A 15,398-nucleotide genomic window follows, 5' to 3' on the forward strand; every position below is an offset into this window, starting at 1 on the left:
CTCTTTGATTATATCTTTGATGTTGGGGCCTTTGAAGTTCCCAGATATCCTCAGTGGGTTTCTCCTTCAATGTCTATCTGTTGAACAAGTAACTATGTTTTGGGGCTGGGGGTATTGAGAGGCAGGTGTACCTAGCTCACACTGTGAATGAGAAGCTTCTTTTTAACATTTTAGTGTAGGCATGACCGTTGTCTAAAAGTCTGCAACAGAGTCAGGGCAGTGGACTCTTAAAAAAAAAAAAAATTAAGTCCTCGGGAGAGACCTGTCTCAACATTAGATGGTTAACAACTGGTGTAGTTGTTATAAACCCCCAGGGCTGGGGTTACAGGTGCGAGCCACCATGGGTGGCTGCTGACTCATCTTTCATCAGGCTTCTCTGTGACTCCCACATCCTTCCCATTTGTCTGTCAATCCCAGCAAGCATGGTGTGGAGGTTGCCATGGAAACCGGTGTGTGTGTGTGTGTGTGTGTGTGTGTGTGTGTGTGTGTGTGCGCGCGCGCGCGCGCGCACGCATATCTATCAGGTAGGATTTGGCCCTGGTTATCTGTGCGCTCATTTTCGCACTGTTTTGGGGTTTGGCCCTGGCAAGCAGAGGACCCTGGCCTGTCAGTAAGCTCTTAGAGAGTCCTCGCTGCCTCCCTCCCTCTCTGTTCCAGCGGCCACACCCCTGCAGCTCTCTCCCCAGCATTGATAAGCAGACCTTGCTGTTCTTCCAGACAGCTGAGTGCATTCCTCCCGCTGGCAGCGCTGTGAGCCTGACTCCCTCCAAACTCCAAGGCAGCCTGGAGTTTTTGCTCTTGCTCATCAATGCAAGATGAGCAGGAAGGCTAGGTCACATGGTGGTATAGAGCCCACCCCCACCCCCACCCCCACCAGCCCCCTGGAAACCTACCAGTAAGAAACTTCCTTTGTCTCCCCAGAACTGAAAGGAACTGAAGGCATTCTCCCCAGTGGTCATGGCACTGTATTTGTCTTAGTTAACTTTTCTATTGCTGCGATGAGACACCATGACCAAGGCAGCTTATTATAGAAGAGTTTATTGAGCCTTACAGTTTCAGAAGGGGACACACACACACACACACACACACACACACACACACACACACACACGGGTGGGGGGTGGAGAGGAGAGAGAGAGAGAGAACTAACTGGGGATGTCAGGGGCTTTTAAAACCTCAAATCCCACCCCCAGTGACCTATCTCATCATCCTTCCCGAGTAGCTCAACCAAGTAGGGATCGTATTCAAACATATTGATGTAGAAGTAACTCAAAGAGTTGATGTTATAAAGAATTTACTAATAGACTTCTCAGGAGACATTAAGTCACACAAAGTAGAAATTACCGAAGGAATACTGCCTCCCAAATACCCCAAGGATATGTAGTGTGCTAACCAGGCCTGTTAGAACTAAGTGAAATTCATAATGCCAGGATGTAAACGCTTGTTCACCAGGATTGACCAGCTAATAGGCTCTATTCCCATAACCGGAGATAGCTCTTGACTTACAGCCAGCCATTGGGCCCAGTTCTCTGTTAGAGAAATATGCCCCTCGTGGGTAACTCGGGGGAGCTGCTCAGGATGACAACCGTCAAGTCCTGGCCTGCCATAAAGCCCCAGTTGTTTCTTTAAGAAAAGCATAGTTCTGCCAGGTGGACAGGATGACCCTGGGTAACAACTATTGGAAAAAAGAGCAACACTGGTGACTTGAAATAATTCTGGCAATATGTAATATCTTTGCTATGTAAATTTGGATCTGCTGAAGTGGCCAGACTTCCAGTCTTCTGTGTCTTTATTATTCAAAGTGTAAGCTGGGGCTGGCTGGGACCTGAAAGAGGCTTTAGGATGTCAGCATGTGTGGAAGGCATAAGCCTAAGGTGTATATAAGTTAGCAGGATCTTCTACTAATGGCCAGCTCCTCTTGGATGCTAGGCAGAGCCAGTCACCCACTATCAGTAAAGAGCTTTGTCCCTTTCTTCTCCCGAGTGTGTGGAGTGAATTCTCACAGTGGGGGCATATTTCTGCTACAATATGAGCTGACAGGAGTCTTTCTTATTCAAACGAGCACATTCTGTTCCCTGGCCCCCATGTGCTTGTGGCCACATCATAATGTAAGATTCCCTTAGTCCAATTTCAAAAGCCTCCATAGTCTTTCTCAGTCTCAACACAGTTTAAAAGTCCAAATTCCAAGTCCTTTCTGAGACTCAAGGTGTTTATTCTCAAAATTGGGACAGATGGCTGAGGTTACATTAACATATCAGGATGGACACTGCCTGCCAGGTTCTCCCAGCACCCCTCAGTTCCTACCTGTTACAGGGTATGGCTGGCATATCCACCCTCTGCCTTAAGCTTCTCCAGCCCAGGGGCTCAGCTGCCCCTCCCCCAGCTGCCCATTTCTATATAATCCAGCCATTTTGGTTACCTGCCCTCCAGGCCGCCCATCTTGGTCAGCGGCTCCTCTCTCTTTTCCCCTCCCCCTCTCCTCCCATTGCTGGGCTCAGTCTGGCCATGTTCACTCTGGACAATAAACTTTTTCCTCCATTGTATCTAGGAGCAGTCATGTCTGCTGTGGGATAATGCTTTTGTGCACTGATTTAATAAAATGGTGATTGGCCAGTAGCCAGGCAGGAAGTATAGATGGGATAAGCAGACAAGGAGAATTCTGGGAAGAGGAAGGCTGAGTCAGGAGATGCCAGCCCACTGTCCAGGGAGCAGCATGTAATGGCACACAGGTAAAGCCAGAGAACATGTGGCAACATATAGATTAACAGAAATGGGCTGAGTTTACATGTAAGAGCTAGTCAGTGGTAGGCCTGAGCTAATGGCCAAACAGTTTTAATTAATATAAGCCTCTGTGTGTTTACTTGGGTCTGAGCGGCTGTGGACCGGGTGGGACACAGGAAAACTTCTGGCTACACATGTCCTTTCCTTTTTTTAATTTAATTTTTTCATTCACAAGGCAATCTATTAATTTTAACCCCCTGTGAAATCAAAGAGCAAAGTTTTACATACTTGCAGCCTGTAGTGGTATGAAATAAATTGTCCTTCCTACGATGGGAGGAACAGAGACACAGTGAGGAAATACTGAAGCAAAACAAGACTGAAACCCAGCAGGACAAACATCAAATCCTATATCCCTGTGTGTGATGTCAGAGGGCTTAGATGGCTCCTCCCTTCTAGCTTTGTGGATTGCCACACACTTCCTGCTCTTGGGCTGGGTCCACTCCCTGTTAGCAGCTTTCCTCGGCAGACGTTCCATGGCTCTGGCATCTCCAGCATCTTTGGGTCTCTGACTCAGTCCAGGCTTCACCTTCACAGCTTTGCTCAGTGGCCTCTCTGAGCCTCTCTGCAGGGACTCCCCTGCCACATGCCTGGCCTCAGTGGCTTCCCTTACACATGGAGGAAGATTACCTTGTTGCCCCTGTGTCCTTCCTGACTCTAAAGCCAAAAGCACATGGCTGATGCTGCCAAGTTTGGCTGCCTACCTGGGATGGCAATTGGTCCCCTCCATGAGTTATATCTAACTGTGAGCTTTGGTTTGTTGCATTCATTTGTTGCATAAACTTTTTACAAGTTGGAAGCTTAGCTGGGTGGGTTCTTGCCTGAACATACCACTTTATTCCTCATCTGGCCTGCATCTAGCCTCTTGTCTCTTTCAGCATGAGCCTTGCCTCCAACATTACATTTCCTGATGTTCTTTTTCATTGTAGATCTCCGTAAGAGTGGTCACTAAATAACCATGTGACATAATCAGTCCTAGGCTGTATTGAAATCACCTTCTCTAATGAGATTAGTCTGGAAGTCTTCTGTTTAACCTCAGGAAGATTCTTAAGACAGTGGCAGAAAGTAGCCACATTCTTTGCCAAAATATCACAAGAATAGTCTCTAGCTTAGTTGCTAATACTGTTCCCTTCTGAAACCTCTTGAGCTTTCATAGTCTACATTGCTCTCAGCACTCTGTCTTTTAAGTGTCTATGAACATGGCCCCTTCGACCCTACTTACAGCATTCAACTGCTTTCCTTGACCCAAGTCTTTCTCACATTCTTCCAGAAAACCCACGTGGTCAGGCCTGTCACAGCAATAGCCCATTCCCTGGTAACACTTCTCTCTTAATTACTTTTCCATTGCTGTGAGGAGACACCATGACCAAGACAACTTAGAAGAAAGAGTTTATTGGGGCTGACCCTTCCAGGGGGTGAGTCCGTGACCATCATAGAAGGGCACAGGCAGGTAATGGTGCTGGAGCAGTAGCTGAGAACTTGCATCCTTATCTACAAGTAGGGGGCAGAGAGACAGAGTTAATTGGGAATGGTGTGGGCTTTTGAAATCTCAAATCCCAGCTCTGCTGACACATTTACTCTGTCCAACAAGGTCACACCTTTTAATTCTTCCTAAACAGTTCAACTGACTGGGGACCTAGTATTTAAACATGTGAACCTAAGGGGGCCATTCTCATCCCAGCCACCACACTTTTCTAATAAAGTTCTTCTGAAGTGTGATCAACTTCTTCTCTAGAAGCATGTACCATCTTTTCGCCTTTTAGATAGGTTCTCACTAGGCATCCTTGGCTGGCCTGAAACTCCCTGTGTAGACTACTAGGCTGGCTTCGAACTCACAGATATCCTCTTTTCCCTGCCTCCTGCATGCTGAGATTAAAGGTGTGCACCACTATGTAGGCCTCATGCATCGTCTTTTAAAATATAGTTTTTGATTTATTTATTCAATATGTGTTGGTGTTTGGGCTGTGTGTGTGTGTGTGTGTGTGTGTGTATGTGTGTGTGTGTGTGTGTGTGTGTGTGTGTGTGTGTGTGTGTATCAAGTGCATGCATATGTAATGCTCTATTCTGATGCTCGCAGAGATCAGAATAGAGCATTAGATCCCCTGAAGCTGGAGTTATGGATGCTTATGAGATACCATGTGGATGCCACGTCCTCTGCAAGAGCAACAAGTATTCTTAATCACTAAGCCATGTCTCCAGACCATCATGTATCTTTTTTTTTTTTTTTAATAAATTTCAACAGTGTCTTCCTTAGCATATATGGGATGGGTCTTGGAAAGTTTTGGGTTGTACTCACTGGAGCCACCTGTTAACACTTTTGTGAAAAACCCCAAAGGGCAACTAGTGAACAAACTGGTCACATGAAGAGTGGATACAGTGTTCATGTTAAGGGCACCATATAGCCAGCCAACTCCCGCATAATGACAGGGAGACTTATTATTAATTATGAAAGCGTGACCTTAGCTTGGGCTTGTTCCCAACTAGCTCTTACAACTTGAATTAACCCCTTAATATTAATCTATGTTCTGCCATGTGGCTGGTTACTGCTCCTCATTACAGTATGTCAGACTTCCTCTGTATCACAATGGCAAATCTGCCTCTCAGCTCCCCCTCCCCCAGTTCCTCTCCCCGGAAGTCCCACCTTTCCTCTCCTGCCTAGCTATTGGCCACTCAGCTCTTTATTAAACCCATCAAGGGTGCCTTAGGCAGGTGAGGAAGGACAGACACACCTTCATACGTGTGATCAGATGTCTTGCAACAGCACCATCTTTTCAGTGAATGTTGGATTTCCAAATTACATCTTAAAGATCTCTTTTTTTTTCTTTTCTATCTTCTTTTCTAGGAGTTTATGGACAACAGCCTGCCAACCAGGTCATCATCCGTGAGCGGTACCGAGACAATGACAGTGACCTGGCCCTGGGCATGCTCGCTGGGGCAGCCACAGGCATGGCCCTGGGGTCTCTGTTCTGGGTCTTCTAGAGCCTTCAAGGTGTTCCGTGCATCGCTTCTGTTAGTCCTGTGTGCAATAATTGATTTGCAGGGCATTTCTGTTTGTGACAGGTGTCTTTCGTAATAATTTAAATAGTTCCTTTGAAGATGGTAATCTGATGATTGTGACTGGCCTGCATGGTACCACAGAGAAGGCCTTGAAGTATGCTGTGAGTGAGAACCTGAGTTCTTCAGGGTCCTGGCTTGCACCAAGTCTTTCTTAGGGAGCTCTTGGATGACCTTATGTAAACACACCCATTCAAAAGGGCATTTTCTGTTCAGTTAGATGCAGTACTTAATTAAAGGATGACTTTCCCTGCTATGCCAATAATAATAATGCTGATGAAGGAGGATATGAATGAGTGTGGAAAGAAGAATTCAACTTCTTTTACTTTAACTGTGAAATCTCACTCTAGACCTGACTGTATATTACCCCATAGCTGTGGGTTGGTAGCTCCTGCAGGGCAGTGGTGTGAGAACCCTGTGATCTGCCCTCCGTAGCTCCCAGGCACCTGCAAGACTGACTGCTCAGGATGAAGAGGGGCACTCGCTCCCTTTAAAAATGATGCTTCAGCAATCTGCCTAGTTTTATTCTCCTGTTTGCTTTTCCCGGGAATAATTGGAAATAGTCTTGAGTTAGGAATTGATTTGAGCCTCGGGATTTGGGGGCTTATCCTTTAAACCCTGCTGAATGAAGAGTAGTGAGTGACAGGTGGGTTGAGGTAGGCTGGCATCTGCCCAGGGCTGTGTTTTCAGTGTTCGCTGTAGGTGTATTGATTGCCAGCTCAGTCTGGCTATAGCCTATTTTTCTACTTGTAAAGAAAGTATGGTGAGGGGAATGGGGGAGAGCCTTAGTTATAATGTTCCTGTCTCAGGCCTTTGGGGGCCCAAGCTGTACGAGGGCACTCTATAACTCCCAGAGAGGCTTGTCCTGAGCAGTGGTAGGGCCCTGTGGCTGTCCAGAGTGTGGGGACGAACCAGAGCTGGGTGGGGATAACTCAGGTTCTGAGTGAGAAATGAGATTGGGTGGAGTCTCAGAGGTTTGTTCTAATCCCTCGTGTTAGTGGGGATCCAGCCTTGTTTTCCTTCCTGACCCCACTCATGACAGGAAAGCTTAAAACATTTCTAGCCCCAAATGTGTGACGCTCTGGGAAGCCCACAGTCCTGTTTTCTGGGGGGAAAAAATTGTATTTCCAATATTAGAAAATACACGTTCTACATATTTAAATGTTCTGTCCTTTCACGTTTTAAAGCTCCTAATTCCAGCTTTGTGACTGGCGTGTTTTAAACAGTGCCCTTTCACAAAGGCGGGACCGCACAGTCAAGGCCCGACCCCCGACTCACCTCGTCCTGTTTCTCCAGAGTGTGCCCCGTAAGCACACCCGGACTGTGCCCAGCCCAGCACATGTGTGCTGTCTGGCTACGCTGCTCGGCAGCTTTCTCTCCATCAGCTAAAGTCTGGAACGGATCCCCATGTGAGACATTTGCCAAGTGGCTGTGACGGCACCCACCGTGTTTTTCTAGCTGCTCCTAGGGGACTTGGTGACACAGTGCTGCCCATTTCCAGTTGAAGTTCGCTTCTCTGTCATCCTTGGTAGATGGCTATGTGGCAACATGGTTCTGATGGTTTAGAGTGTCACTTTAATTAAATGTAATGTTGATTGTACATCCTGTGTTGTAAGGATGGCTTTTTCTGACGTTATCATCCTTAAAGCTCCATGCTTTACTTACATGACATTAAATCAGTTTTCAGTGTTGCGCAGGGATATCAATTTTGAACATAGTTACTGGGATTCCTAGAACCAGAGAGTATTGAGTCATGCTCCTGAAGTGCTGTTGAAACAGAATTTTCTCCTGTTGTCCCATGGGTGTGTCCTGCCTAGACCTTGACCCCAGTGGGGCTAGCTTTAACAGGCAGCCATAGTTGAGCCTGATCAGTCCTTACCACCAGTTGCTTGATTCTGGAATGAAGTTACGTTCTGGGTATGAAGATGGACTCAGACATTTCATTTCCTCAGCCCCTGCCTTTGTAGATGTTGCCTCTTTGGTTGTTTCAGCCACGTCACTTTGCACTTTATAAGTCATGCGTTGGAGGGAATGGCTTGTTCAGGGTTGAGGAGCATTTCATGTCTATGGATCCTTTTAAACAATGACCCAAGGCTGGAAGAGGTTGGCCGTGGACACTGTGCATGACTGCTCTCATTGCTCTTTTAGTTCTTTGAGTTAACAACTTTCTGCACGAAGGAGGGAAGCCTGGGATCCATCTCAGATCGTCACTCGTCAAGAAGGCCCCACTTTACATATTTTAGGTCATCAGCGCCCGCAGTGGCCTTCTGGAGTGTAGGGCGTTCCTGCGGTGGAGACAGGATGACTCAGACTGATTTTCTCCATGTGTTGTTGCTCCTATGTGACCTTTCATTTTGCCTTCTAGTTTATGTAGATGAAAGGCAGAGAACACAGGCGGTCGGTCTTCTTTGTGATTGCTTCTGCGTTCCTGTCATTCTGTTGTGTCTGCAGAGCCTGTCTCCCCGCCCCTTTTTGTGTGCACATGGTATGTTTCTAAGTGAACTTGTTAAAATATTAAATGATCATTAACCTTCAACTGTGTTTCGTTGTGACTTCGGCTGTATTTTTACATTGTGTTGAGGGTGGCTGGAGAGAGGGTTCAGTGGCCGCCGTGCAAGCATGGGGGTCTGAGATCAGACCCCTGGCATCCATGCCAAAGCTGAGCATGGCTACAGACATCTGTAATCATAGAACTGGGGATTTGGAAAGAAGACAGGCCCCCTTATACTCTCCCCCCCCCCCCCCCAGCTTGCTGGCTACCCTTCTAGCCAACCAGTGAGCTCTGGATTAAATTTTTTTTTTTTGGTTTTTTGAGACAGAGTTTCTCTATGTAGTTTTGGTGCCTGTCCTGGATCTCACTCTGTAGCTCAGGCTGGCCTCAAACTCACAGAGATCTGCCTGGCTCTGCCTCCCAATTCCTGGGATTAAAGGTGTGTGCCACCACCACCCAGCTGAGCTCCGATTCATTGAGAGACCCCGTCTCTAAAGATAACACGGAGAATGATAGAGGAAGACACCCGACATGAACCGCTCATCTTCACCTAAACACACAAAAATTACTGGCCGTGGTGGCACGTGCCTTTAAATCCAGCCCTAAGGAGGTAGAAGCAAAAATACTATAAATTTGAAACCATTTGGGGACTACATAGGGAGAAAAGAAAATAGTGACATGTCAGCAGGAAGACTCTCACTTACTCAGGACTTCAGGTATTGGGGATGCACTGCCACTTCAAAAGAAGAAACTCACCCATTCTTTTTCTTTGAAGACTTACTTTTATTTCATTTTTATTTTTGAGATAGAGTCTCACTATGTAGCCCTGCCTGGCCTGGAACTTGCTATGTAGATCAGGCTGGCCTTGAACTCACAGACATCCACCTGTCGTGAGTTCTAGAACTACAGATGTGTGCCGCCATGCCTGGAGTGTTATTATTTCAGTTAGGTGTACTTGTGTGTGCCTGTAGAAGAGCGTGTGGACATGAATACAGGTGACAGAGGGACTAGATTCCCTGGAGCTGGAGTTACAGGCAGCTGTGAGTCACCTGATGCACATTCAGGAGTTAAACTCAGGTCTTCTTGCAAGAGCAGTACACGCTCTTAACCACTGAACCATCTCTTCAGCTCCATCTGCTAACTCACTAAAATTTTTTTGTTCTTGTTTTTGTTTTGTTTATATTTTTTTATTTTATTTTATTTTATTTGAGACAGGGTTTCTCTGTGTAACAGCCCTGGCTGTCCAGGAACTCAATTTGTAGACTCAATTTGTCCTCCCACTCACAGAGATCTGCCTGCCTCTGCCTCTTGAGTGGTGGGATTAAAGGCGTGTGCCACCACCACCCAGCCAGTTCACAAATTCTTAGTATCTGAAAGGGAAGTTTTGTTCAGGTTACAGCTGTTGAGAATGAGGCTCAGAGGCTGACTATGGGGAGTGGAAAGTCAGTAATTTTAGTTTCTGTCTTCATTGATGTTACACTATGGCCTGTTCGAGAACACATGGTAGCCTGTGTGGCCACACTTGGCTGTTAGAAAACTTTGGCTTGAGCAGGTCAAATTGGCAGAGAGTCCCTACTAACTAATCCCTCTGGCTACATGAATGTTCTGTATGGTTCAGGGGATCTACGATAGCCACACTTTTTGAATGAGTGAAACTATTAAATATATAGCAAGCCAAAACAAAAGGAATAAAACAGAAAACAGGCAAAAAGAAACAGCGAAACATCCAGCAAAAACAGACCAAGGAAACCCCATGGAGGAAGTCTGAGGGGGATGCAGGACAGAGCATCCCCTCAGACGAGGCTTGCAGGTGAAAGAAGACCTAACATGGGCAGAAAGGTAGCGTCGTCAAACGTGGGTCTTAACGTGAAGCAGAAACAGACTAAGGAATGAAGGTGGCCAGCTGCAGTTCCCCAGGCAGAGCAGAGTGTTCCCTCAGGGGAAGCTTCCAAGGTGAAAACAAATAGCAACAGAAACAGGACATTTTGCCAGGTGGTGGTGGTGGTGGCGGTGGCGGCGGCGGCGGCGGCGGCGGCGGCGGCGGCGGCGGCGCACGCCTTTAATCCCAGCATTTGAGAGGCAGAGGTAGGTGGATCTCTGTGAGTTGGAGGCCAGTCTGGTCTACAGAGCGAGTTCCATGACAGCCAGGGCTACACAGAGAGACCCTGTCTAGATTGGAAGAGCTGGGGGAGATGGATGGCTCCAAAGAAACAGTGTCTTCCAGACATGTCGGAGCTGATGCCCATATGAACTCAAGAGACTGTCACAGTACACGTCGTAGGACCTGCACAAGACCAAGCCCTACATAATCCCAGCACAGAGAAGGAGAATCAAGCACAAAGCCACACCCCTCACCAAGAAATAATTTGCAGTTGATACCTGTTGGGAGAAGGAGAACCATTTTCCTCTAATGGAGTGACATTGGGTGTGTCAATCACACTCCAGGGCAGGCCTCATGCCCATGAGTACTTGGCCAACACAAAACAGACTCTGTGTTTTTTGTTTGTTTTATATTGATATTTAAAAATATTTTAGGGTTTAATTTGTTCATGTTTGACATTTTCATCTTTTATTTTGAGAGAGAGAAGAAGAACATGAAGTGAGGAGGTTAGGGAGGTGCGATGAATTAGGAGAAGGGAAAGAATGTGGTTAAAATATAAGTCCACAAATACAATACCCAAGCAAAGTAGCTATGTTTGGTGTGCCTGTGTCATCCCAGAGCAAAGAGGAGGAGACAGGCAGATCCCTGAGGCTCGCTGGCCAGCCAGTTTAGCCTAATTGGTGAGTTTCAGACTCGAAGGGGATGGCCAGTGTTCCTGACCACACGCTGGAGGCTGTCTTGCCCTCTGACCTGTACACTCACACACCAACACATACATGAGTACATGTGCACCCAATACACACATGCATTTGAACACACACAGTTTTTTTTTTAAAGATGATGATCTCACCTTTTAATGGAAGTCATGTTTGTATTACCCTTCATTTTGACAGTATTTGCTGATCAGTAAAACTAGTAGCACCTGTCAACTGCTGGTTCCCCATCCCTGAGCCCCCCGGGGGCGGGGATTGGGACTTGGTCAGTTTGGGGCTGTGGCCAAAGCTTCGTCGGCAAAGTGATTACCTTGCAAGCACGAGACCCTGAGTTGACCTGGAACCCATGTGAAAAGGCTAGGTGTAGGGGCACACTCCTGTAAATCCAGCGCTGAGTGGGCACACGCAGATCCCTGAGGCTTGCTGGCCAGCCTCCCTCACCTACTCAGTGATTGCCAGGCCAGTGAGAGACCATGTCTTAAGAAATTATGGAAGGCCCCTGTGGGATAACACTGAGTTGTCCTCTACATCTACTAACAGCAGCATACACACACACACACACACACACACACACACACACACATACACACACACACACACACACACACACACACACACACACACACACACACACACACACGATCTAGGTTCAGAGTCCTGAGAGTCTGCGCTGGGGGTTGGGGGGATTACATTTTCATTACCCCCCCACACACACACTGCAAGGTGGTTGTGTGCTTCCTGCTCCCAACCCAGGTCCTGCTTAGTCCTTCAGACTCACGCCTTCCTCTGCCCAATCCAGGAGGGGTTCCCTGCCGTTCCTTACCCTGAGGTACAGAGCGATGTCCTCTCCTGGACTGCCTTTCCCACCTTCCTCCAGCACCACGAAGGGCTGCCATTGGATGGGCACAGCAGACCCAGGCCTGCCAAACCTGGCCTCCCTCCTCCTCTCCTAGGGACAGTCACCCAGCCAGTAGAAGGGAAGTGGGTGCCTAGCACTATGTTTACCTGGCTCTGGGTGTGACAGGTGGAAATCCAAATTCAAAGCTTCCAGGTTCTCACATCTCTGAACAACGATGTGAACAAAGAGATACATGGTTAGTAACAGAAGAGGAAATAGTTGTTAAAAGAGAGAAACATTTGCAAGCTTAGAAGTGATTGGAGCTGGATGCAGGCTCCAGAGGGTGTGTATGTGTGTGTGTATGTGTGTATGTATTTGTGTGTGCGTGTGTGTGTATTTGTGTGTGTGTTCTGTGACCATTTATGGGTCATGGGTCATTTTACATATATTTTCTTTTTTTTTTTTCATTACTAGGGGATTAAATTGAGGGTTTTGCCTATGCAAAACAAGTACTCAGCCACATATCATGCATTCTTTCTGTGCATGCAGCTTTTTGTTACACACAGCCTGGAATAATGGTGGTGGTGGTGGTGTAGGTGGTGGTGGTGGTGGTGGTGGTGATGTGTGTGTGCAGAGGTGGGGTGGTTATGGTTGTCTCCTGCAATTGGTTTCTTTCATACATTAATTTTGATGCTTCTGGAATCCCCCACTCTCCACCGTAACTTCCTTCCCACTGAGACAAAGACACCTGTCCAATGAGACTCAAACCAAGGTCACTCAGCTTGGGCCCCCAAGAAAGCTAGCAGCTCAGTGAGGACCAGCACAACTTGGCAATCAGAGTCATCACCAGTGGGCCATGAGACAGGGGTGTTCTGAAGCAGCCCTGCACACCATGTGGGCACCTTATGTGTTCCTAGGGTAGGGGTTGGCTGAGCCTTGGATACCGGTGGGGAGACATGATGATCAGGCTACCATAGAGGCTTCTCAGTCCTTTTTCAGAAGCTGCCTCCATTCACCTACTTGGAGGATGAAACCTCCTCAATGGAATCAACAGGAAGGACCTCAGTGGGGCAAGTGTATGTTCAGGGGTATTGAACTCAGTTCTCCATTGCTCTTCTAGACCTGGATGAGCATGGCCTCTCCCTTCAGCTTCCTCCTCTGTGTGTAGTTGTCCCACCTCCCAGGCATGCAGTAGGTACACAGATTCTCTCCTCTAGGCTCTCCATTGCTCTTCTGGGCCTGTGGTTCCCAGGGATCCCAGCCCCACAGTCCCACAGTCTCTGAGAACCCATCAGACCCAAATCCAAACCAGCCTCCAGCATGGGCCCACTGCAAGTTAAGAAACTAGTTGAGGGAGGGCTTCTCCTCAGCCAGAGACCTTCCTGTTCACTCTGTTCTTCCTCCAGGCGCTGCCACTTCTGGAAGCTGCCACTGGGTGTCAGAGTGGTCCCAGGAAAATCTCTTCTTGTCCCTCAGCAGCAGCTCTCCCTGCTGAGTGGCCTAGAGCTGGGATGGAGGCTTAGCACACAAGAGGAGGTAGTGTTTGGTCAGCGTGAGGGCTGAGGAGGAACCTCCCTGCACTCCTATTCCTGACCTGAACTGCGCGCCCCTCCTGGTCCTGAAAAGTCAGCCTGTCTGTTGCTGACATTCTAGGTGCAAAGGTGTGTCTGATGGACGAGGTGCTCAGAAAAAGGTGCTAAGCCCTAACAGTGGGGACCTCCCTTCCCTGCTCTTTCTGCCACAATGGTAGACCCTAGGCTGAATAAGTGAGGTGTGTTCACACGGGGGTGGGGTGGGGGTGGGGGGTGGGCTATGAGCTTCCTCCTCCATGCGGGCAGGCGGCGGCGGCGGCTACCTCTATCGGATGATCATTTGTCTGTCAGTGTGAGGTTAGCCTGTGTCTGTGGATGGCCTAGACCTGGCTGTTCTTGTTGCCCATGTGCCCTGTAGGACAATAGAGGGCCTGTAAGGGACTGTGGTCACTAGCCCAAGGAGGCAGCATCTTGTTCGGTGGAGTACAGAAATAAGGAGAATTTTAGAGAAAGAAGAGCCGGGCTGTCTCTGTTCCCCACTCACATCCTCTCCCAGCCCCAGCAACCTCCTTTGTGAAGTGGGTGACCACAGCATCTGGCCTTGGGGGGTGGGGGGCAGCAAGGTGAAGGGTAATATGCAGGTGGTCACTCAGAGGTGTTTATAGCCAGGAGTGCAAGACCATTGATAAAAACACCTGATGGGAGCAACTTAAGGAAGGGGAAATTTACGCTTGACTCACACTTCAAGGGCGCCGTCCTCAAGACTGGGCAGGCAGAGCTTGAAGCAGCTGCTCACACTGTGTCTACCATGAGAAAGCGGACAGAGATCAGCGCTAGTGCTTAATTCACTTTTTCTGCTGTTAAACAGCCTGCTCTCCAACGGGACATAGCATGTACTCTCTTTTGTTTACTCAGTGGACTCTGCTTCCTGGTGCCCACTGCAGGATCAGAGATTCCCAGAAGCAGGTGCTTGGCAGCGCCCTTTCTAATCAATACAGCTCGGAGCTCACACCTGAAACAGCTGGGAGTTTGCAGCTGAAACAGCTGGGAGTTCACACCTGAAACAGCTGGGAGTTCACACCTGAAACAGCTGGGAGTTCACACCTGAAACAGCTGGGAGTTCACAACTGAAACAGCTGGGAGTTCACACCTGAAAGAGCTCAGAGTTCACACCTGAAACAGCTGGGAGTTCACACCCAAATGCGCTTCTTCAACAGCTTCTCATTAGGCAGGCTAGTCCGGCTCTGCTCAGGGACCATGGATACAGAGATTCCACTGGGCCTATTTTGAGGTTGCAGAGTAGTAAGCATCCTCTCACACTGCTTGTGGAAATGCACAGGGCTATTGTATTAGTCAGGGTTCCTGAGAGGAACAAAACAGGTACACTATATTAATATTGTGTTATACATGGAATATATTAGGGTGGCTTACAGCCTAGTCTCAAGATGGAAAGTCCAAAAACACAAGAATCCTATAGTTGTTGAGTCCACAAGGCTGAGGTCTCATCTGGTCTTCAGTCTATGTTGGAGTCCCATAGACTGAAGAAGTAGGTTCTAATACAGATGAAGGAATGCCTAAGCGGCAAGATCAATGATCATGCCAGTGAGAGTGAGAGCAAGCAGGCAAGAGTGAAAGCTTCCTCTTCCATGTCTTTTATATACACTGCCACCGGAAGGGGTGGCCCAGATCCAGGGTGGGTCTTTCCACCTTAAATGGTCCAGATTTAGAGCCTATCTTCCCATCTCAAATGATCCAACCAAGAAACATCCCTCACGACTGGCCAAGCTGCTTGGGTTTTTAGCTAATTGTAGATGCAGACAATTTGACAATCAAGATTAGTCATCATGTGTACCTTGCACTCCATGGTCTTACTCAGCTTGCTTTCTTATAC

At 47.8% G+C, this 15,398-nt stretch overlaps 1 protein-coding gene across 3 annotated transcripts in view; it reads left to right on the forward strand.

Moving 5' to 3' along the window:
* Positions 1-8,368, forward strand: part of Plekhb2 (pleckstrin homology domain containing B2) — a 33,903-nt gene extending 25,535 nt beyond the window's left edge. For all 3 annotated transcript variants that reach the window (XM_006990214.4, XM_076558470.1, XM_076558469.1), the window contains exon 8: positions 5,621-8,368. In XM_006990214.4, the coding sequence (XP_006990276.1) occupies positions 5,621-5,757 (137 nt within the window). In that variant the 3' untranslated portion in view covers positions 5,758-8,368. The remainder of the gene's footprint in view (positions 1-5,620) is intronic.
* The last annotated feature ends 7,030 nt before the right edge of the window (positions 8,369-15,398 follow it).

This window comes from Peromyscus maniculatus, chromosome 21 (genome assembly GCF_049852395.1).
Source record: "Peromyscus maniculatus bairdii isolate BWxNUB_F1_BW_parent chromosome 21, HU_Pman_BW_mat_3.1, whole genome shotgun sequence".
In the NCBI taxonomy this organism is placed as follows: domain Eukaryota; kingdom Metazoa; phylum Chordata; class Mammalia; order Rodentia; family Cricetidae; genus Peromyscus; species Peromyscus maniculatus.